The sequence below is a fragment of the Corapipo altera genome, unplaced genomic scaffold, assembly GCF_003945725.1.
Source record: "Corapipo altera isolate COAL_440 unplaced genomic scaffold, ASM394572v1 113, whole genome shotgun sequence".
NCBI classification, from domain to species: domain Eukaryota; kingdom Metazoa; phylum Chordata; class Aves; order Passeriformes; family Pipridae; genus Corapipo; species Corapipo altera.
In genome coordinates, this window is record NW_020884895.1 from 8031054 (window position 1) to 8052760 (window position 21707).

General features: G+C 41.1%; 1 protein-coding gene across 3 annotated transcripts in view; it reads left to right on the forward strand.

Annotated features, from left to right (window-relative positions):
* Positions 1–16426, forward strand: part of LRRC31 (leucine rich repeat containing 31) — a 44417-nt gene extending 27991 nt beyond the window's left edge. For 2 of the 3 annotated variants that reach the window (XM_027647362.1, XM_027647363.1), the window contains 10 exons: positions 3328–3593; positions 5230–5487; positions 6767–6898; positions 7279–7446; positions 9920–10087; positions 10931–11098; positions 11867–12034; positions 13061–13228; positions 14339–14506; positions 15679–16426. In XM_027647362.1, coding sequence (XP_027503163.1) covers positions 3581–3593; positions 5230–5487; positions 6767–6898; positions 7279–7446; positions 9920–10087; positions 10931–11098; positions 11867–12034; positions 13061–13228; positions 14339–14506; positions 15679–15998 — 1731 coding nt within the window. In that variant the 5' untranslated portion in view covers positions 3328–3580 and the 3' untranslated portion in view covers positions 15999–16426. Of the gene's footprint in view, positions 1–3327; positions 3594–5120; positions 5488–6766; positions 6899–7278; positions 7447–9919; positions 10088–10930; positions 11099–11866; positions 12035–13060; positions 13229–14338; positions 14507–15678 lie in introns of those variants that run through there. The other variant, XM_027647361.1, reaches the window with a different exon arrangement.
* The last annotated feature ends 5281 nt before the right edge of the window (positions 16427–21707 follow it).

Here is a 21707-nt window from a genome sequence, read left to right on the forward strand (position 1 = left end):
AAAACAATAAAAATTAAAAACAAACAAACAAAACTGTAAACCCAATAAAACCAATAAAAACAAACAAAACAATAAAACCAATAAAACCAATAAAACAATAAAAGCAATTAAAAAATAAAACCAATTAAAAAACAATAACAATAAAAAATAAAAACAATAGAAACAATAAAAAACAATAAAAACTAAAAAAAACCCAATAAAAATAAAAACAATAAAAAATCCAATAAAAATAAAAACAAACAAAAACAATTAAAAAACAAAAAACCCAATAAAAACTAAAAACAATGAAAAACAATAAAACCAATAAAAACCAATTAAAAACCAATTAAAACCCAATAAAAACCAATAAAAACAATTAAAACCAATTAAACCAATTAAAAAACAATGGCTGGAGACAGCTGTGGGCAGCGTGGTTTGATGTGCATGGCTGGGAAAGATGAGGGCAGTGACCGTGGTGCTGGATCAGGCCACTGTTCCTCTACCTCCATTTGGCAGCAGCTCCTGGCATGTGTGTTGGGAGTCAGCACAGCCCAAGGGTGAATCCCCTGGCACTGGCCAAGTCAACCATGGAGCAATAAACATTTTTCCATCCCCACCAATTTCCTGGTCCGTGAAACTGCCCCCACTTCACTGGGGCAGCAAACTGGGCCACACAAGAGAAGCCCATGGAGGTGAAGCTGGGGAAGGGAATTGCCATGGAAGCAAACAAAGGTCACAGTGTTACTATGTGCTGAAGGACTCAAAATATCAAAAATCACTAGCAGATAAATACCCAAATCATTAATTTCTGTGTATATATATTGGGCCAAGTGCCTCCCTGGTATAAGTGCAGCATTTGTAAGGCAGCAAGGATGGGTTTAGTCCAGTGTGTTTAGATTCTCCATTATTTATACCAGATGCTTGGGGTTTTGTTTTCCTTAGCGGATAATAAGGGTCATCCCAAACAGAGTTGTTACTTTGCTTGGGTTTCATTGAAAGAGACACTACTAAAGGGAGAGGAAATCCCCAAAATGATACTTGGTGATTAAGTACATAGAATATAGGATTTCAGTGTTTGCAAATCCTTTTTTTCAAATGAACTTGTGGCACTAATCCTCTAATGGCATTATTTCTTTGGAATATATGCCGGATTAAGGAGTCACAATGAGGCAAAGTACAAAAATCCACATTAATCTCTCACTGATGGATGCTGTGTGGGATGCAACTTTAACTATTTTGTTCCAAAATTGGTTCTGTTCCTAACCTTGCCCTAGGCCTAGACAGAGGGCAGAGTGGATATAAACAAGTGTGACACTGAGCACCCGGCAGATGGTCACAGACCATTTAACTGGATAGAGAGGGGAAGGCATTTATTATTTTTAAACTCCAAAAGCTCAGCCTGCCCCGCGCTGCCCGTGACGTGCTGCAGGAAGCAGACACAGGTCTGGGAGGCAGGAGCAGGACACCTGCTCAGAAGTGTGTCATGGAGGAGACAGACACAGCAGATAACAGGGCCTGGCTGTCATGACAGATCGTGTGTTACAGCACAGCCTGGGCCTGTGGCAAAGCACTGCTCGTGTTTGCAGCCCAGTGCAGCCACCTCACTCTCATTAACTGCTTTGTTTTGGGATAACCCTGTTGTCCCCTCTTCCCTCACAGCTGATGTAAAAAAGGTAAAGATTTGCTTTCTACGAAGAGGAGACACTGTGAAACTGCATTTCCCTTCTCACTGAGTTACAGGCAGTTTGTGACTTATTATCACTGTCACTCAGCCTCCAGTGATGAAAGAGTTTCTGCATGGGCAGCACATCACCTGAAACACTGATGTCAGATTGTGCGAGTTAGCCCAGCCCAACCACTGTAATTGGTGCTTAACCTGCTTAAGGATTTCCCCAGTTTCAGGGGACAGAGGTTATCAAATATTCCCATTCCACATCCTCATTGAATTGCAGTGGGCACTGAATGTCCTGGGCCAGAAGAACCCGGCACGTGTTCAAAAATACAGGTTGCTTTGTCCCTGCTTCATCCCTGGTCACTCCATTGTTAAGCACAAGTAAAGAGCTGCCAAATCCAACAAGTTCTTTACTGACACAAGTGATTGGGATTTTCCATAGTTTTTTTAGCTGAGATGCCTGAACTTGTGAAGTGAAATAGCACACAGGGAGTGATCCTTCCCAGCGGATACAGGTCTGTAGTGAGATGCTAGTTTCAGAAATTGGGACAGGACAGCCACTGCTGGTGTCAGAAAACCCTAAAACCAGCTTGGAGATCCTTTCTGTTCAGGAATAGAAATGTGCCCTCCAGTCATGTAGACAAAGACGGTTGATCGCAGTGGGTTTGTACATTTTTCCCTGCTATAAATGTTTCCCAGTGTGACACTTCTCACGGCCATGATGTTCACTCTTTAAGTTTTTCTATTCTTAATCTTATCCTTTGGGTCCTTGTGCCTTATTCCACCCTGTGGAAATCATTAGTGCACTGACACACTGAGTCAGGCCTGTCCTCAGGGCTGGTGTCTGCTCAGCTGCTTGCAGTGGAATCATTAGTTTTGTTTACCAGCTTCATCATTCCCCACTAAAACCACTCCAGTTCCCATATGTCTTTAGTGTGCACATATCAATGGATGGCCTCTTGTGTTTAAAGAAGTATAAATTATATTGCAACAGGTGCAGACAAAGGTGAGCAGGAAATGATAAGGAAAGTTGAGAGTTTGCCACGTGAGGGGAGACAAGAAGAGTTTGGCTGGTTTAGCCCACAAAAGGGAAGACCTCATAGATTGAAAAGGATTATCAAGGCTAAAGAGATTCAGCATAAATGGCCATTATATGGTTAAGATTGGAATTGTAAGGTTCTCCATTGTGGAAATCAGACTTTAGGGCAGACAGACAAAAAAGAGATATAATGAAGTTTGAGGCAATATAGGGTGTGTCCAATGATTGCTCTGTAATGTTGTATCATCATGTTGCCCACAAGCAGATTGCAGTGGATGATGCAGTGTGACCTCCTCCCGTGACTCCTGCTGCCCCAAAATGAACAGGAGTGCCCTGGTCCTTTTCCTTACTGAACTGTGCAACATCCCGCTGACAGCAGGGCTCTGCTCAGCCTCCAGCACTATTTCTGACCAGTATGGACAAAAGGGGTGGGAAAACAAAGAGCTTTTCTTCAGGTAGTCTTGTAACCTGATCTATAGGGTGACTCAGCCCCTTCGAACAACAGCTGTCTCAGGGAGGTACAGTGCTTTGGGTGCAGCATCAAGGGCTGTGCTGCCACTTCCTGATTTCTGCCTTGAGAGTGATCTCAGCTGGGACATGATCAGAGAATTTACATGGACTCCTCAACCCTCCCCAGAAAAGAGAGGCCAGGGACAGCAGGCTGACTTTGGGATACAGTGCAAAGGAACGGAGGCACTGGGGAAGAGCCCACACACGGCTTGTGCAGAGCTGCTGCTGTCAAACTGATGAAGGCAGAAACTTGTGAGAGAAAACTACGTGGAAAGTTCCTCTTAAGGAGAGGAGTGGGGTTTTGTTTGCATGTCATGGCTCACCTCTCCTGCAAGCCCTGAAAGTGCTGTGAAACGTGAAAGGGATCCTCAGGAGAACCAATGGAGAAGACAGGTATGTTCTTTGTCTAAAATAATACCACTCTACAGCATGAAATCACAGCCAGGGTAAGCAGGATTGCTCTGCAGCTCAGGAACTGTGCATGTACATCTCAGTACATTGGTTTGTATCAGCTCTGTATTTATTAAAAATACAACTGTGTCAACATATTAAGAGTCAGACTTTAAACAGTGCATCAGCTTTTTGTAACTGTAGGTGCTCTGCCCTTGAAAACTTGTATTATGGCAGAAAACTTCCAACACAATGAGAAAATGTACATACATATATGCATATCTGTGTATATATATATATATATACTCACACTTTTACATACACACACAAAGTATATGTATATAAAAATTATATTTATTTTATTTTTGCATTTCCCCCCCAACACACCTCTTGCTATAATAATATGGAAACTATCTGTGCAAGTCACAGGGTTTCTGATTCTTCTTCATGTGTTTCTCTGGTTTTGGGAAGGGGATGCCAGTGATGTTCTCTGTAACTGATGGTTATGGAAATGACCGAGTTCATGTACTCTGTGGATGGCAGCAAATTGTGGAATGAGTTGTGTGTGCGGGTCTGTGCTGGGGAAGGCGGAGTCTGTGTGAGCACAGGAATCCATTCGGGAGCTCTGCTGTGTTACAGGCTCGGGGGCTGAGCGCTGCTCATTCCCCCTGCAGTTGATGGCACACAGCAGGACTCCATACATACATGTCTTTTCCTCAAAGTCCTCACAAAGTCAGTGAATGCCTGCTTAGTTTTAAGACTGTTCCATTAAAAGTATGTCTGTGTGGGCAAATGCTAAAGAAAGGCCATCCAATTAATGTTTAGAGAAAAACAAAACAGCTTCAGAATCACTGGCTGATGCTATAGCTTGTGTAGCATAAAAGGAAATAAGGAAAGCTGTATAAATTATAGAGTCAAACTTTACTGTACCTGTGAATTAGTGATCAAAACTGAGGTCACTGAACTGTTCCAAATAAGCTCCCTGGGGGTTTGTTTTCTTCCAGCAGTGACACATTCCCAGTGTCCACAGCTATGATATCTGGTTGGTTTTGGCACTGTCACTTCAGCTTTGCTCTAAGGTGTTGGGTTTTCATTTGCATGTTCCACTCTGAGCTGTGACATTATTCAGGCAAGGATGGCCTTGTGCTCCCTGTTGCACACCTCCTCCTCCTCCTCTCATCTTCCTGACTGCCAGACTGGCCTTTGGCATGAAAAATTACTTTGGCATCAGATGTAACCTGGCATCTCCTCAGAACAGGGACATCCCAGCCTTGATTCTCTAATGAGGCCACAGGACTATGAGTTGAACCTGGGGTTGAATGCCAGGGGAAGCAGCAGATTAGTCCTCAGCATTCTCAGCTCAGGTGGGGTGGCCTCGGGGGCAGTTTGCTTTAACAAGGCAGCAGAGAGTGATACTTGTGCCATCGAGGACTTAGACCATTGAGTCTGCTGTGCCAACACTGAGCATTACCAATTCCTTTTGAAGGAGGAGAGATATGTTCAGTCTGGTCAACTAAACAGTGCTGTTCTATTATTAGCATGAAGGCAATGGTGGTGAATTCTCAGTGCCATTATGAAAGAAGGTAAGCAAGAGTGAACATTACAAAAGCTAATTCTATGTCTGCTGATCCCCTGAAAGATGACATGCTGAACTGCCAGGACAAGCAGGAAGAGGACACCCCAAAGAGTTCCCCGTTTGACTTTGTTATAAAACAGTTCCAAGGAAAGAGCTGTGCTCCTGAAAAAAGGAAAGAGCAGCCTTCAGCCATCAAAAAATTCTTCAAGGGCTTTGACTTTGGGAAATCTGAAGGCAAGGACAAAAGGGAAATTGAAGAAAAAGAAATAAACAACTCTGGAGCTGATGATCAGAGTGAGAAGGAAGATCTCTCTGTAGAAGGTAATGCTGGTACAATAATGAAATATATGTGCATGTGTATATATTTTAATTTCATAGAAAATCAGTTGCTGGTTTTGCTAGCCAAAATCTTGTATTTGCTACTTACAGCTTATCTTTTAATCAGGATTTACTTCTGATTGGAACATCAGCAAGGATGTACCCTCTAATTTGATAGGTGCCAAGCAAGGAGTAAGATCCATGTTGCTGAGGAGGGATAAAGCTTTTGGGTGACCTCTCCCTTGGTCTCCCATGTGAGAAGTCAGTGCTGAAGTCAGCTCATTAGTTGCAGAGCTTATTTGGTTTCCGAGCCAAGCTTTGAGCAGCAGCTTGGCCTGTTGTATTTAGGATGAGTCTCTGTCCACCCTGCTGCTAAAGCAATCTGAAGACAAGAAGAGGAGATGTTTCCTTCCACTTGACACTGGGGAGGGGAAGGGAAAGCGAATGGGAATTCATCATGTATGTTATTTTGCACACACAAGAATACTCTTTACAATCACACTAGGGAAAATGAGGCTATTTTTAAAAAGGAGCTGGAAGATGAGGCTCAGAATTCCATCCTTGGTCCTAAGGATTTTCAGTCAGTTTGGGGAAACAGTGATAGGACAGCTACTGAGAGTGGGATTGCTATTTTGTGTAATTTTTGGCTGCTTTTTTTTCATCTGTAGGCATTAGATGAAATTACTGATTTGTTAAAGGGTTTAGCATTGCATGTAAATGCAATTTTCCTTGCTGTACAAACTGCATAGAAGAGGGAGGTAAGTGGGTGTTCCTTTGCAAAGCCCAGAAAAGCAGGAACTCCCTTACACAGATGATGTATGAAGCTGAACACGGGTTGTAATGAAGGAAGCAGCAGGTTCACCACACAATTGCAGGGCCACTGGCTGCTGAGGAATCCAGCTGAGACTGCTGAGCAGTGTGGCTGCAGTGCAGGCACAGCAGCGGTAACACAGCTTGTGTTTCCCAAATAGCTGCAGTTCAGAGCTGTGCATGAATTTCATGTCCTTGAACTGGTGGTGCAGTCCCAAACATCCAAAGTCACTGGCACAAGGCAGTGTGGAGAGATGCAACGGGAGATTCTTTTCTCACTCTGCATCAGGAGCTTTGTAGTGATTTGATCTATAGTGATCTCACCACTCAGGTCAACATTGATCAAAATCAGAGCCTGGTTTCCTGACAGATTTAATTCATTTCCTGAAGTCTTCCCATGGCAGCCTCAGGCAGGTTTTACACCTTTTTTAAGTACCAGAGGTAACCAGGGCCCTATTTCTCTGTTGCTCAGATGGACACTCACATTTCATCTCTGGTGAGCAGAGATTTAACCAGTTCATGCAGAAACTGGGAAAGAAACCCAACAGCAAGAATCTTGATCTAAATAATTGCACATTAAGTGAAGAAGATGTAACAGAACTGGGTAAATAAACATTTTATTCAACTAATCACTTCACACCCTTCTTTAACTCTTATCTGCCTGTTCAGTTATTCACTCTTCTCTTTTCCTTCCCCTTTCTTTCATACAGACCTGGCTTTTTTTGACATTTTATCTAGTGGTCCCAGAGAAATATTAATTAATAAATTATATAAATTATGTAATATATATAAATATAAAAATCATACAGGTTGTGAAGCAGATGAATGTCCTTACACTCAAACTACAGATAAGAAAACTGAGGTACAAATTGTCATGGCTTTATAATGCTTTATTGGAACAGAAAACACCTTAGTATTAATATATGTTGACATCCAGAGGGTGCAGAAACATGCAAATATGCCTTTTCTTTTCTTTCCTTGCAGCTTCTTTACTGCCATTTCTCCCAGAGCTGGAAGAGATCAGCCTGTCCTGGAATGGTTGTGTTGGTGGGACTTTGAAAGCTCTCACTGTCCATCTTCATCATGTGAACCTGTTAAAAGTCCTTCGACTTAACAACTGCAGGCTGACAGCTGAGGATGTCATCTCCTTAGGTACAGGATTTCATTTACATTTACTTCCAGACAGCTTGGGGCTAATGTAATCCATCTCATCTCTTCCTACATCCCACTCCTGCTGCTTCCACACTGGGCAATGTCAGCTCCTGCTGTGAAACAGTAGAAACTTGGGCTTACGGGTGACCTTATACCCTTAGGTACCTCTGCCCAGTTCGTTCCTCAGGGTGTGAAGCTTTCACACTCAGAAGGGAACAGTTTCAATCTTGTTTGCAAGAAAGCATGTTTGCAACTTAGATCAGTATTTTTTGGCTAGCTGTGATATCTAATGGTAGATAGAAGACCTGAAGCAGAGTCAGTCAGAGTAGGGTCAGCTCAGGTCTTCAAGCTGCAGGACAGATGAGTGCTCATCACAAAAACCCCAGTGGTCTTTTGGAGGAGAAAAAACAGAAGTGCTGCCTCAGAACTTCATGACTTGGGTTTTTTGCAAGTCTGAGAGAAGCCCACCCCTCTGCTTATTTCTTTCCTTGGAGTGCCTGCACCCTGCTTTCTACAAGACATGAGATTTAAAGGTTATAAAGATGGTATTACACACTCAGGTTCTGACACTGAGTCACCTCTGGGCCTGGAGTTTGCTCTGGGGTGGATCTGTGGTTTGTATCTAAAAGAAGGACAAACTCAATCAACTATGGATTATAAAAGTTACTGTTTATTTTGCAGGTTCTAAAACTGGTCTGAGTTTAAAAGCTGGTGTTTGTTTATGTCATTCATATCCAAGCCTTTTCCAAGAAAGGTTCAGAAATAAGATTACATATATGTTGGTAGCTCAAAAGCAGGTCATGCTATCTGCTGGGGAGGAAAAATGCATTTCTCCAAAAGCTGGTGAAAATAATTGTTCTATTTCTGATGAGGGTAAAATCTGTGTTTTATTTTCTATTATTTTTTCAAATTAAGTTAATTCTTTTTCAAACCCTTTTCTCATACTTTTTTTTTCCTTTTGAGTTTTATTTGCTATATTTCCAATTGATTTATTCTGCAGGGTTCTGTGCTGTTTCCTTCCCATATCTGTTTATCCTCTGCTGAGACAAACACAAAACTGATCACAGGACTTGAATTTCCAGTCCAAATGTGATGCCCTTGGTGTGGGGAATGACAACAGTCAGTTTGCATTGATTTTGCCTGCGATTTTGAAAATAACTCGTGTATTTAGGCCAATATTGACTGTTTGACCTTGTCCACATCTATCTGAGGAAATGTGACCTCTTGTGGATTCAGTGCATTCTGCTTAGAAATCAGTGTCTCAAATGTAACCATAATAACCTCTCCTGTGAGATTGCTCAGAGTTGTGGCTGTGTGAGGTGATAGGAAACCATTCCTGGAGTTATGGTCCTTTATTTATCTTCTGGGTGGAAAGTGTGTTTGGAATGCTTGTCCTAATGTCAAGCAGAAACAGGCTGTGCTGCACTTCTCAACTGTACAGTTTATTCAGTATTCAAGACTGAGGCAATAATTTAAAATAAATGCAAAAATAAAAATTAAGTCAAATCCTTTTCTCTCAAACCTAGATATTCACTTACAGAAATAATTATTTTTCTATTATAAATCTTTTGTGAAGAATTAATTATGAAAACACAGTGACATGAAAGGGTATTACTATTAAAATACAGTTCTCAATTATTAGGTTGATGACAAGACTTTAGATCAAAAATTTTTGTGGGACACTTTGAAATTGCATTTGCATATGGTCTGATTAATTGATCTTTCTTGGGAATGAGTATATGCAAATATGCATCTGCCTCCCTCCTCTGCAAAGGAAGTTAGGAAGCTGGATTTTATAGTGGGATGTTAGTGTTTCAAAGAAGCACAGATCATGCTGGCAGATGCTTCAAGCCTGGAAAAGGCTGATTTTTCTGAATGTAATCAAGGTCAGTGCTGTCTGCCTTGAAATCATGGGAAAGTTAGTTCAAGTCAAAACAGTGATCATCTTGCTTTCTTATGAAGTGAGTCAGAAACTCCTGTCAGACATGAAACTTTCACATTTCAGAAATAGTAGTGTGAGGAATTCTTCCCTCCCCTCTGAAGTGACCTGTGGACACAGCACAGAGAATGTTGGAAGTTTGCCAAATAAAACACAGCAGAACTGTACAGGACAGTAAATTCAGACTTGTCACTTGTATTGATTTCCCTCTAGACTGGACCTTTTGGGTCCTGGCACAGGTCTACAATGACGTCCAACAGCCTGATGAGAGTTTGGGAATGTGAATAAATTTCAGGTCTTGTGTGTACTGTGACAGTGACTTGTGATCTACAATGCTCCTTAGACAACGTGAGATTTTATACAACTTTGCTGCAGGAGCAACAATTCATTCAACAATTTTCCTGGCAAGACATTCAAAATAAAGTAATTTGAGAATTAAGTGGCTAACCTTACTCTTTAATATATTTCAAACCTGTATTTTTGTTTGTACTGAAATTGATACCTAGAACGAATCATCCCATATTTCTGTTACAGGAGAGGCATTTGAAATTGTTTCTCAGCTTGAAGAACTGGATTTGTCATGGAACAGTAACATAGGTGGAAGACTATCGCTGCTGACAAAAAAATTCCAGAAAGGATGCAAGTTAAAATGTCTGAAAATTACAGACTGTAACCTGACGGCAAAGGATGGGGAATCCCTTGGTATGTGTGTCCATCTAGCTGGACTGAGACTGGCTTCACAAGAATGGAGCTTGTTTGACTTAGTTTGATGGCTGTATGGGGCTCAGTACTGGTGGAAAGTTAATTTATTGCAAGCTTTGCATTATATCAGTATTTACAACACAATATGGGGATTTAATGCACTTTCTTCCAAAGAAGAAAGTTTTTTTTCTCTAATTATGTGAGGGAATGTTGAGGAGAACAATTAGATCTAAACCACAGGCTGGCAGTCTCCGTGGACCAGATCCTCCGTGCTGGATCCTTCGAGACCTTGAGCAAAAGAAGTGCGCCAGAATTTCCAGCACTGATTGCTGGTTCCCATGGGATGGGAAAAAAAGCCTGAGAGCTGGGAATTTAGGCTGAGCTGGCAACCACTGACCACTCCTCCCATCTGTCTCTCACCACAGTTTAGTCCTGTGTGGTCTTTTTATCTGAGTTTGTGTTTTCAAAGGTGTTTTCTCTGTAAAGAGAAGCCTTTGTGCTCTCATCTCCACTGCAGGAGGAGGCCCACATGTAACATACAATCCTCTGTATTTTCTCTTTGTATTTCTGCTTTTTATTCCCCTGTATTTTTATAACTGTCCATGTACTTTCTCACCTTTATTTTTATACAGATTTTTCACTGATTTTTCTTGATTCCTCTCCAGTCTTTATTTTGCTGTATTTTGGAGGTAGAACAGGAACTTAGCAAGCCTAAACTATATGTACAGGCAAACCCAGCCCACTTCTTTCTGTCATGGTGCTGTATTTTTCTAGGGTTCATCTGTATGTACTCCAGACAATTACCAATTCTGGTTTTCCTTTCTTTTTTCTTTTTTTCCCCAGCCGAATTTCTACATGTGATCCCAAACCTCGAAGTGTTAGATCTCTCTATCAACAAACACATCGGCTGCAGCATGAAGGTTATGGCTCAGGATCTGAAAAACGTGCCAGGCTTGAAAGAGTTAAACTTGCACATGTGTGGATTAAAGCAAGACAGCCTCCAGGGCTTAGGTTAGACTTTATGTTCAGAAAGACTTTCATTCTGAATAAACTGTACATCTGAAAGCCATTTAGGAAAGGCAATGAGGTGGGATTTTGCTGATGTTTTGGCAGCATTAATGGGCAGTAGTTATTTGCTGTTTGAGGATTGATAAAAGACTACAGAGGCTTTCAGCAGGAGTCACATTTATCTGCCCTGAGCTCAAGCATGTGAAAGTCAACGGGGAGAGTCACCCTCCACACCATTTATCTGAGACACATCTCAGGGTTGATTAGTGGCTCCCTGGACATGCTTCCTCTTTCCCCAAACAGAACATAGACAAGGACACAGACAGGGCAGCTCACTTTTAACAAGCTAATCCTACTCTCCCAGGGAAATCCAAATTCACCATTATCACTTAGAGACTGCCCAGTGAAGCCATATGAAATGGGCTTCTTATCTATGTCTCTCCCTAGTGGATGTCTCATGGATAAGGCAAAACAACTGGCATTAATTAGCACATCCATCAGCAGTTCCTGCAAAAGGCTGAGGATTGAATGGATTTGGGGGATGAGCTGGCCTCACCTTCACCTGCTCCTTCAGAGAGGAATGGAGCTGCATGGATGGGGAAGCTTTGCTGTATTACTGTATGTCTGCTGTGATTACACTCTGAAGCTTAGTCTAAGAGCTTTGCCTGCAATACCTTGTGCAAACTTTGATGCTGAAGTAAATAAATGCCCAAGCTGTGACCTGGGCTGTTGTAGCAGCCTGTGACCAGCTTGCCCCCTCTCCCATTTCAGACACTGCTTTGCAGCACCTCACAGAGCTGAGGAAATTAGACATATCGTGTAACAGAGAGATTGGTGGTGGCTTTAAAGACTCAACAGCTCATTTGGCCAGCTTGAAAAATCTGGAAGTCCTTGATCTTCACCAGTGCTGTGTCACAGAAGAGGACATGACTGTTTTGTGTAAGGACGTGTTGAGGAAATTCATTAAGAATCCAGGTTTTGTCTTCTGAAAATATCTCAAAGATGTAAGGAATTCATCTGTAATGGCAGAATAGCTGATCTCAGTACTTTTTTCATTAGGCAGTTCTGGAAGTGCAGTGTAGGGAAATAGCTTTCTTGATCAATATGGAGTGGTATCTTTGCTGAACCAAAGGAAATCTCAGAGTGTCTGATCCCACGTGGAATTAAGGACCTGAATCCACCATAATTCAGACCCACAATGGGAATGTAGGAACTGCCTCTAAGCACTGTTTTTTTTGATAATCAGTAATTTTGGAAATACCCAGGGACAGTTCCTCCACTGCTATGAATTAGATAGATCCAAGGTGTGTATGTGCATGGAAATGTAGCAGCCTAAAACTCTCCTGGTGACGTGCACACCGAGTAGAGAATGATTTTAGGAGCTCTTGCATTGCTGCTGCTGTGGCTTTCTCCAGGTTGAATTGATCCAACTATAAGTGCTCTTGGGAAGAAAAAGGCATTTCCCAATCAATTTGTAAAACAGTTTATTTTTCTGTTTGCATTATCATAACTTTTTGACATTTGTTTTTACCTTTAACAACAACAAAATGCCATGACTCAAAATCTATATTTGAAAAGTTGCCTATCATGATTTATTTTTAATTTATTGAATAATAGATAATAATATTAATATTAAGATGAAGTTTCAGTTAGCAATGAAGACATTTGGAAATAATCCCCATCTCATTTAATGTTTAATTAATGTTTCTTCATCAGAAAATTTCCTGGAAGCCACGTTCTGACAACCTTCCACACAGTATGGAATACCTAATTTCTTGAACATTCTTACTGAAAATGACAAGGCTGTTTATGGACTAAAACATTACTCACCACGAATTTGAGTGTAAAAACTTGGCCTTGACTTTGGATTGACTTACAAAGAAAAGAAATTATACCAGGCAAATATACAACTACACATTTGTTGTGGATAGGTGACTGTCTAATAAATATTTGATGTTTTCATAGCCCAGGTGATACCTTTACTCTCCAGTCTTCAAGAGCTGAATTTATCCTCGAATAAAAGTGTAGGAGTCTCATCTGATCCTCTTCTGGGCCGGCTCAGGTTTTTGCCAAAGCTGAAATGTGTGGCCATCAGCAACTGTGGTTTAGGTGAAGAGTCGCTTTCATCACTAGGTAGGAATGTTCTTTAAAGTGTGTCTATTCTCTGGGTATCCCTGTGGGACAAAGCACTTCATCCTCCTTTGGCTGAACTCCAAGGATCATGGTTACATTGTACCACAGGTCCAGAGGGAAAAAGCCTGTGGTCAAACCAGTTCCCCCTCTATATCTGACTGGCTGAAGCCCTTTTAGTCCTTTGTCTGATAGTGAGCTTTTATATATTGCCTGATTTGGGAGGATAAAGGAACACATGATTTGATGTTATGCTGTAATTATAGTTGAGATGTAACACTTCATTTGCAGTTTAGTGGGGTAAAGTTTTGACTGAGGGTTTTTCACCTCACTGAAGGTGAAAGCTTCAGTAGAAACTTTCTGGGGTAGAGTGAAGCCTGGGGCAAAAGAGGAAATTACTGAAGGAGTGGAAAAGATATTGCACAGCCATAAAGAAAAGTCCAGTCTAACACAGGATATGTAAAGTCAGCCTCTTTTGCCTACTTATTGCAAATCTCAGTGGATTGGTGGCTACACTGTGCCTGTGATAGGTGTTCCATATGGCACATGAAATCTAAATACAGAGGGATCTCTCAGTTACTGTGTATGGTTCACTTATATTTTGTACTGTTTACTACTGACATTAAACCTGTAGTAAGGCTTGACTGCCTCCAGCAGAAGCAGAGGGAATCAAAACTGGTCTGAGGTCCCTGCAGGAGGAGTACTATATTTATATCATTACAATTATGTAAGAGTGGCACCATAGAAATCAGTGTTGTCAGAAGATACAGAGCATTTCACCTTAAATAGTGGGTTTGCAGAAAAAAACCCAAACTGTCTTTGAATTAATATAAAATGATTTAAAAGCAAGCTGTTAAATTATATTAATTCAGTGGGACAAGGACAAGCCAATAACATGAATAGAAACACAATAAACCCCTCCATAGATTCCGTGTAGAATCTATAGGGAGGCCTTTCTTATTTTCTTTTGTCTGACTTTTATCAGGATAAAAGAAGTCACTCTAAGCACAGGCTGTTGGGATCCTATTTACAGGTGAATTGCAGGTGAGGTGTCTGTTGAGGCCGTGTTGTTTTCTCTTAGTAAGCAGAAGTTGCTGGTCTTAATCTTTTCAGCTGAGGCTGCCCTTCACCTTCCTGAACTGGAGATATTAGACCTTTCTTGGAATAAGTGCGTTGGTGGGAACCTAAAGCTGCTTTTGGGAGCACTAAAGCTTGCAGTGGAGATTCAAGTGTTAAGACTGAGCAGCTGTAACTTGGTGGCTGAAGATTTGGCACTTCTAAGTACGTATAACACGGTATTTACCTGCAGTCCAGGCATTTAGACCACAATTCAGGAGGGACTTGTTCCTTGGGCTGAGCACGTTTTCACATAAATCAAAGGAAAAGATGGAAAACACAGCAGTATTTTCCCAGAAAGGGTTGTCATCTTGTACGTCCTGTACATGTTCAGTGCAAAAGCTGAAAAGGATAAAATACAAAGAATATTTTAGCACTTTTATCTATTAATAAAAAAACCCCACCAAACACAGAAAATGTAGGTTTAAATCTCTTTTTTTTTTATATCAGATATTTAAAGATGCCTCTGGGGAGTTTTATTTTGCTCAATTTCTGTTTTAGGGTTCACTACTTTATAGAAAATGTATGTGCTGACAGCCAGTAATACAGGCACTACCAGCTCTCAATCCATTAGGTGTGTTCTGGAGTCAGACTACTGGGGGAGAATTAAAACAGAAATATTTTTACCCACCTCTTAGCAGCTGCTGGGAAATACAGGAAAATGGGAACATGATAAAGGAATGAATTCTAGGATTCTTTTAAAAACTTGTTCATTTTATGCTCATCTTTGTGTTCTGTGGCCCTGACTCAGGGGTTTGAGTGTCTGAGAATGGCAGTAGCTGTGTGACAGCTATTAAGGCCCTGGAGTGTGAAATCTGGTGAGGTGAAGCCTGAATATTTTTGACTTTAAAAACCATCACCCTTGATGGGTGTCTCCTGTACCAATCACACGTTAAGGACTCCAGTTCCCTTTAGGGTATATTAGGCCCTCCCACAGTGAGAGGTTGCTATTGCAGCAATCCAACCTCATCTAGTTTTGCTTTCCTCTTCCCAAATCTCCCTGTAAAACCCGTCTGCCTATTTTAATTGGCACTTGGTATAACCTCCCTCCAACTGACTCCAGGGTTTTCAGGGTGCCATACCCTTTTAACTCAGTAGTTCCACTCCTTTTGAATTACCCATGTTTAAAGTGGTGTACACTCCTTCAGCTGTGAAAAAAACGGTCTTTCTGAGATCAGCAGCAAGTCATTTTATGTTGCTGAGGAGCTAAACCTTGCTGTTTGACTGCTTGAAAGCCTTAAATAATAAGGTATTAAAATACTACTCTCCTTTCTGAGGAGCTTTTAAAGCAACTGCCAGGATTTATTAGTTGTGTTTGTGTCTATCATCTCTTGCAGCATCACTGGCACAGGATGGCCACCTCTCCAGGTTGCAGAAGCTGGATTTGAGTTACAATGACAGCATCTCTGATGAAGGGTGGGCTGTTTTCTGTCGAGGTTTAGCAGTATCCAAGGAACTCTCGGAGCTGGATCTCAGCCTCCGCCCGTCGTCCTGCCGAGACTGCGGGATGTGGTTCAGTGAGTTGTTGGCAGCACTGGCACAGCTCCCAGCCCTGGCAGAGCTGGGCATGCAGAGATGGGTCCTTTCAGAACCCCAGAGGAAACAACTGGAAAACTTTAATCACGACAACAAAAGAAATATTCGCTTTGACTGTTGATGGAGGCGGAAGGTTTCTGGGAGGCCTTTCACGAGCAGCACATGGACCAAGTATTATGTGTCTCTCACTTAGGAGACCACACAGTTTTTAATAATCTCTTGAAATAGTTTCACAGTTATAGAAAACTGTTATTTAACCCCCTGCATCATAGATAATTCCATTTAATAACCTATTCTTTGAGATTCTCTGGGCCATGCTTACACCGCTACAGACACTCAATCTTCACGGTGCACTGGGTACTGCCCAAAGAGCAGTGCTGGACTCAGATGGACACACTGCAGGTTTGCCAGGGAAGTGGAGGGGATGTGTGTTAATGAGGGTGGGTGGGCAGTGTGAATGTGGCCTCAGAAAATTCCTCTAATGTGAAAATACTTGAAACCTCTGTGTTTTAAATTTTAGTTTCTTCTCCCCCAAAACTTTTGCCTCTTTGTGAATAAATTAAATCTACATAATTGGGAGATTTGGAAACCATCCCAACAACTCAACATTATATATTACTCCAGTAAGGAGAATACAGGAGGAGCTGTTTTGCCTCTGCTCTGGTCCCTGATGCCATCTCATAGTGTAGATGAGTCCTGTGTACAGAATCAACATAAAATCAAGGTAAGAAACAGTTGTTCAGTGTCTTTGCAGGTCTCAGGCACAAGGGAAATGCTGTGGTACACTAAATCAGAGATATGTCCTGCTACCTTAGCAGGATTTTGGACACATAATCAATACATAATCATTCTGGCTAAGACTATGTAAAAATTTCAGGATACTTGAGGGATGTTCCTTCTCATCTTGAGCTGTTTCAGGCTTACCCAGACTAAGCTTTTGGAACAGACCATTTTATGACATGCAGCACAAAACCAAAATTCCATGTCTAAGAGACTGATCTAGAGCATATGAAAGCCAGTGGGAGTTCCTGCAGTGTCTTCATGCTTCCTGCATTCAGGATTCATCCATCAACCTTCACACCACCTTGTGACATAATGTTCTTATCCTTACCCTAGAGATGAAGGAAATAAGCAAAGTCTATTATTCCAAGCCATAGGGCAGCTTCCAGGGAGAACCCAACACCCTGCTCAGTGCCCAAGACTTGTTAGAAAAAGCACCAGCTTGGGATGTGTAACCAGCTCCTTTTTAATGTGATAATTACTTTTTTTTTTTTTTTTTTTTTTTACATTTTATTGCATTTTCTTACACAGAGCCAAATTCTGGCAGAGTCAGTTGTGTCATGGAGCATGTTAACCCACACGTGAGCTCCAGGACTGCAGTGGGATTATTCATCGGTAAGGTATTTTAGGAAGTAAAGATATTAGATCTGCCCACTGAGTGAGGAGTCTTAGAGAAATCCTGAGGCAGCTTGAGGGATAAAGTTCTGATCAATTAGCTCTGAGTATCTCTACATGCTGCAGCAACCTCCTGGAGGAGAGGCACAACAGGATCAGTCAGTGGCACTTTCCTAACTTGCCAAGGCCCCTCTCAGCAGGTTCTGTCCTGCAGATTCTGATCAGTATTCACCTTTCAGTCCACGTGATCCTTCCAACATCAGCTTCTGGCTGGTCAGGGCTATCACCAGCAGCTGACAATGCTGTGCTGATGCCTATTGATCATTTAATCCATGTGAAAGTCTCCCTGGATCCGGTTCCACTTGAAAAGTGCACTTGGCTTCCCCAGCTCTGAAAATGTGAGTTGAACTGGAGTGTTTTGGTCAGAGGCAGCAGGGAATTGCTGCAGTGTGGGATCAGTTACTTCCTACACAGACCCTCAGCCTCTGAAATGAACCAAAGAGCCCCTCTTTCTTACAGGGTTGATGAGAGGTTTTCAAGCAGTGGCTTAAGACAGGACATGTGGAAGTACCATCATCTCTGTTTAACAGCAGCACACCAACCATTTCTCTTAATTACTTGCCTTCCTGTAACTTTCCTCCTCAAATATAAGGAAATTGATCCTTTATCTGTTCTGTGAGGATGTCTCTTAATCACTCCTTTCCCACTTGAACCTCTCTCTCCAATTAATCTTTAACATCCAGATTCTGTTGAAATCTTCCTGGACTTCAGTGTTGGGGTTTCTTACTCTGCCATAGCTGGGTTCTCAGCTCCAGAGCACGTTATGGACCCATTGCAGCAAACCCTCCCCTGTTCCTGAACCCCTGCTCAGTCCTTTACCCTCTCATGATTCTGCCATACCTATTGTGCCACTAAAAAGCTTTTATTCCTTTTATCACCTCTATTAAATGTCCTATCTATCTGCCAGTCTTCCCAGAATTCTCTCTTCCAGTGATTTTCTCTAAATTATCCTTCTCTCTGTTCCTCTTTGCCTTCACTTAGGGTGAAAAAATTTCACCAGACATCTCCAAACAATCAAAGCAGCCTCAATCAAAGCAGTGAAATGGAAAATCAGAACAGAGCCGTCCCACTTTCCTGCAGTTCCAGCTCTCTCCTGCCAACAAGCATATTAATGAGATTTCAGTATCAATCAAAAGCCAAACAGAAATTAGTTCCATACCCTGGATGCAGATTCAGAGAGATGCAACTCTAGGAAGAGCTGGTCTCAGTGATCTGCCTTCACCACCTCCTTCAGGATGCACAACCTTCCCTGAGGCAACTCAAACAAGGGGAGGGAGAGCAGGACTGCAGTTCTGACCAGCTAGTTAAACTAAATAAAGGGTTCTGGTCCCACCCACTCTGCATTTTGAACCTGCACAGTGGCAGGTCCCACACAGCTCTGTGCTCTGTATATGCTGCAAATAAAACTCTGGAGGGGGTTAAGGAGTAACCGAGTAACACAGAATAAAAACTAGACAAGGACATCAGATGTCTGGGACAAACAGCTCTCTGTAAAGTGCTGTGGAAAGATGTGGTTGCAGATAAATTTGGCATGCAAGAATTATAGCGAGGAGTGTTTGTCATGGTTCTTTTGAATAACAAAGATGTTATGATGTGCCAGAACCAAAATCATGGTAGAATCTTGTATCCTGCAGACTCACTGCTTTCATATAAATCTGTCACACACAGGCATTTCACAAACTGTCACCGAGCCATCTCGGGGAAGAGATGCACCACTGAGGATGTGACAGCTTGCAGTCATTCAAAGTGCTGTGACTGCAGATTGTCAAAACAGCAGTGAACAGTTTTGCAAAAGTGTGGAGATACTTTCAAAACAGCTTTTTACACCTCTGTAAGGATGGTAATGCAAGTTCTGGTAGAAGTGTGTGTGTTCTGACTGCCTGGAATCCTACTCTGTATTTCCAAACGAGGAACTGATCATTTCTAGAGAAAAACTCATTAAACAACTGCTGGTAGGTGGGGCCACAGATTTTTTCACTGTAAATATGTTTGTACCTCACTGACTGGCAAACAGATTTCTAAGAATTGCAAGTGAAATACTTTGGGATTCAGAACAAATAACACTTCATTGCACCAGATTCCTACAGGTTAGATTGATTTACAGATTAGATTAATTTCCACCTAATCATCTACCTTTATGATTAGAGATAACATGCATTCATAATGAGGCATATCAAGAACATTTCTGAGATTTCCTGGTTCAGCTGGGGTCAATGTGGACAAAAACACAAAACCAAACCTAAAAAAATTAATTAGTTTTCATTGTCACAGTCACTGATTCAGATGCTTTAATAGTGCTTGTCTCCCACTTGCTTATTTCTGCTCGAATTTGTCCATCTTGTAAAAGAAAAGAGTTCTGTGCAGTTTACTGCCCAAGTTTCACTTTTTTTATGGGCTTCTCTTTTTCTTTTCTTTTTCCTTTCTTTCTTTTCCTTCTTTCTCTCTCTCCCTTTATCTTTTTTTTATTAAATTATTAAGCATCAAGAAAGTTCCAATCCCTTTCTGGTTCATCAACCCACACCACAAACTTTGGATCTGAAAAAGAGAGAACAGTCTTGTTACCTGGAGGAAAAGGGTAAAAGCAAAAAGCCTTGTGGAATGATGTCACTGATGTATATTCATGGTACAAAAAGCATTTTGTTCTTCAAAATCCCCTTTTATTCTGGATTAGGCTACATTATTGGCAGCTAAGATGAACTGTCAGTCATCTGATTTTTCTCTTATTCTCTGTTTTATGTTTTTCAAGAGGAATTTCTTACCTAGGCGGACACTAGTTCCCCATACCTTTGATTAGAAAAGTAAATGACAACGTCTACACATCTTTAAATGTCAATTTTTAGTTTGGAAGAATAGTTTGGGAAAAATAGCAGCTCATGAAGAAGTTACAGAATTACAGAAAGAGAGGAATAATTTAGGTTTAAAAGAATCAAAGACTGAGGAATCACCTTTCCTTCCTTCTTGCCCTGTATTTTTTTTAATTCCATGTGACCCACTGATGATACAGAGCAATGTTCTTTTGGAAAAAGAAAAACAAGAAACCAAACATAAAATCACACAAAGAAAAGTGTCTTGTTCAATATGTTTGCACAATGGATTTGCAAGTATCAATGAGCTGATGGCTGTGGGCAGGTACTGCAGACAATTATTCTCCATATGCAGTTCCTTCAGATTCTGGAAAATATGTGTGCAGAAGGTTTAGTAAGTAAAGGATTTTTCCTTAGCTTGGTATATAAACAATGCACAGAGAATATTAGCAAGTGCAGAAGTTTATAAACTGTGAAATTGTTGGGATTATTGATAAACACAGAGAGGCAACATGAGTTTTAAACACTGATTTCTGATATTATTCCTATTCTGACAGCCCAGGCCTGGTGCTGCACCATGTACCTAAAGAGATTAGGAGACCCTTCAGTCCTGCATTTGGAAGCGGCTGAAGTTCATGGAATTTCCATGTTGCAGCAAACCAAGATCTTCCCCCTTCTATTGCTCCTGCCTGCAATTTACTGATGTCTTCTGGTAGACTTCTGAATTTAATTCCTTTATCTTGTCCCAGTTATAATCTCTGTAATGACTCCAGGAGAAAGACTACCTCTGGAAAGATACTGAATTGGTTTTCAGGCAGGCTAAGGCATTTAAAACTTATCAGTTCCTTCACCTCTAGAGGTATCTAGACACAGTCATTAAAAAGATACATTATGTCAATTAAACAGTAATCTTTGGGATTTAGTTTTTAGAGGAAAAAATCTCCCAAGAAAATGCTGTGGAGCTGCATTATGGTTGATGGATGAACACAGAATATTCTGCTCATTAATGTCACATTATACCTCACAGTGTGGTGGAAATTTTGGCAAAGAAATCCATGTTGTTTCCTCTGCTGGAAAGATTTCTTATGGGGTTAATTTTATTTCTTAGCAGAAACATTAGTCTGCTTCTTCATTTCCTTTGTGTGCACAGTGCAGGGAAGAGCAATTTAAATGAATGAAATCTGAAAGTGAGTCTTTTGCATAAATTACTACTTTGGTAAATGTAAGTTTCAAGAAGAAAATTGCACCAGTGAAAAAGTCCTTCTAAAAGAAGTGTTGCATTGTATAAAAAGGAAGGTGTATTCTGAGCCCTACAATGGGGATGTCCATGAATACTGTTACACTTATCATGGCACAGCTTTAGGGTGCATAATTGTTCATGATAAATGAATAGCAAGTGTCAGTAGAGTTAAAGGCATTAATAATATCACATACATTTTTAAATTGCCCTCTGCTCAGTTTGTGATATTGATTCTATGCAAATGCAGCTCTGATTTTCTAGTGCACATAGAAAAAAAAAAAAAGAAAAAATATACAAAAAGCTGCAGCAGTCCCTCCAGTCTGTATCATCT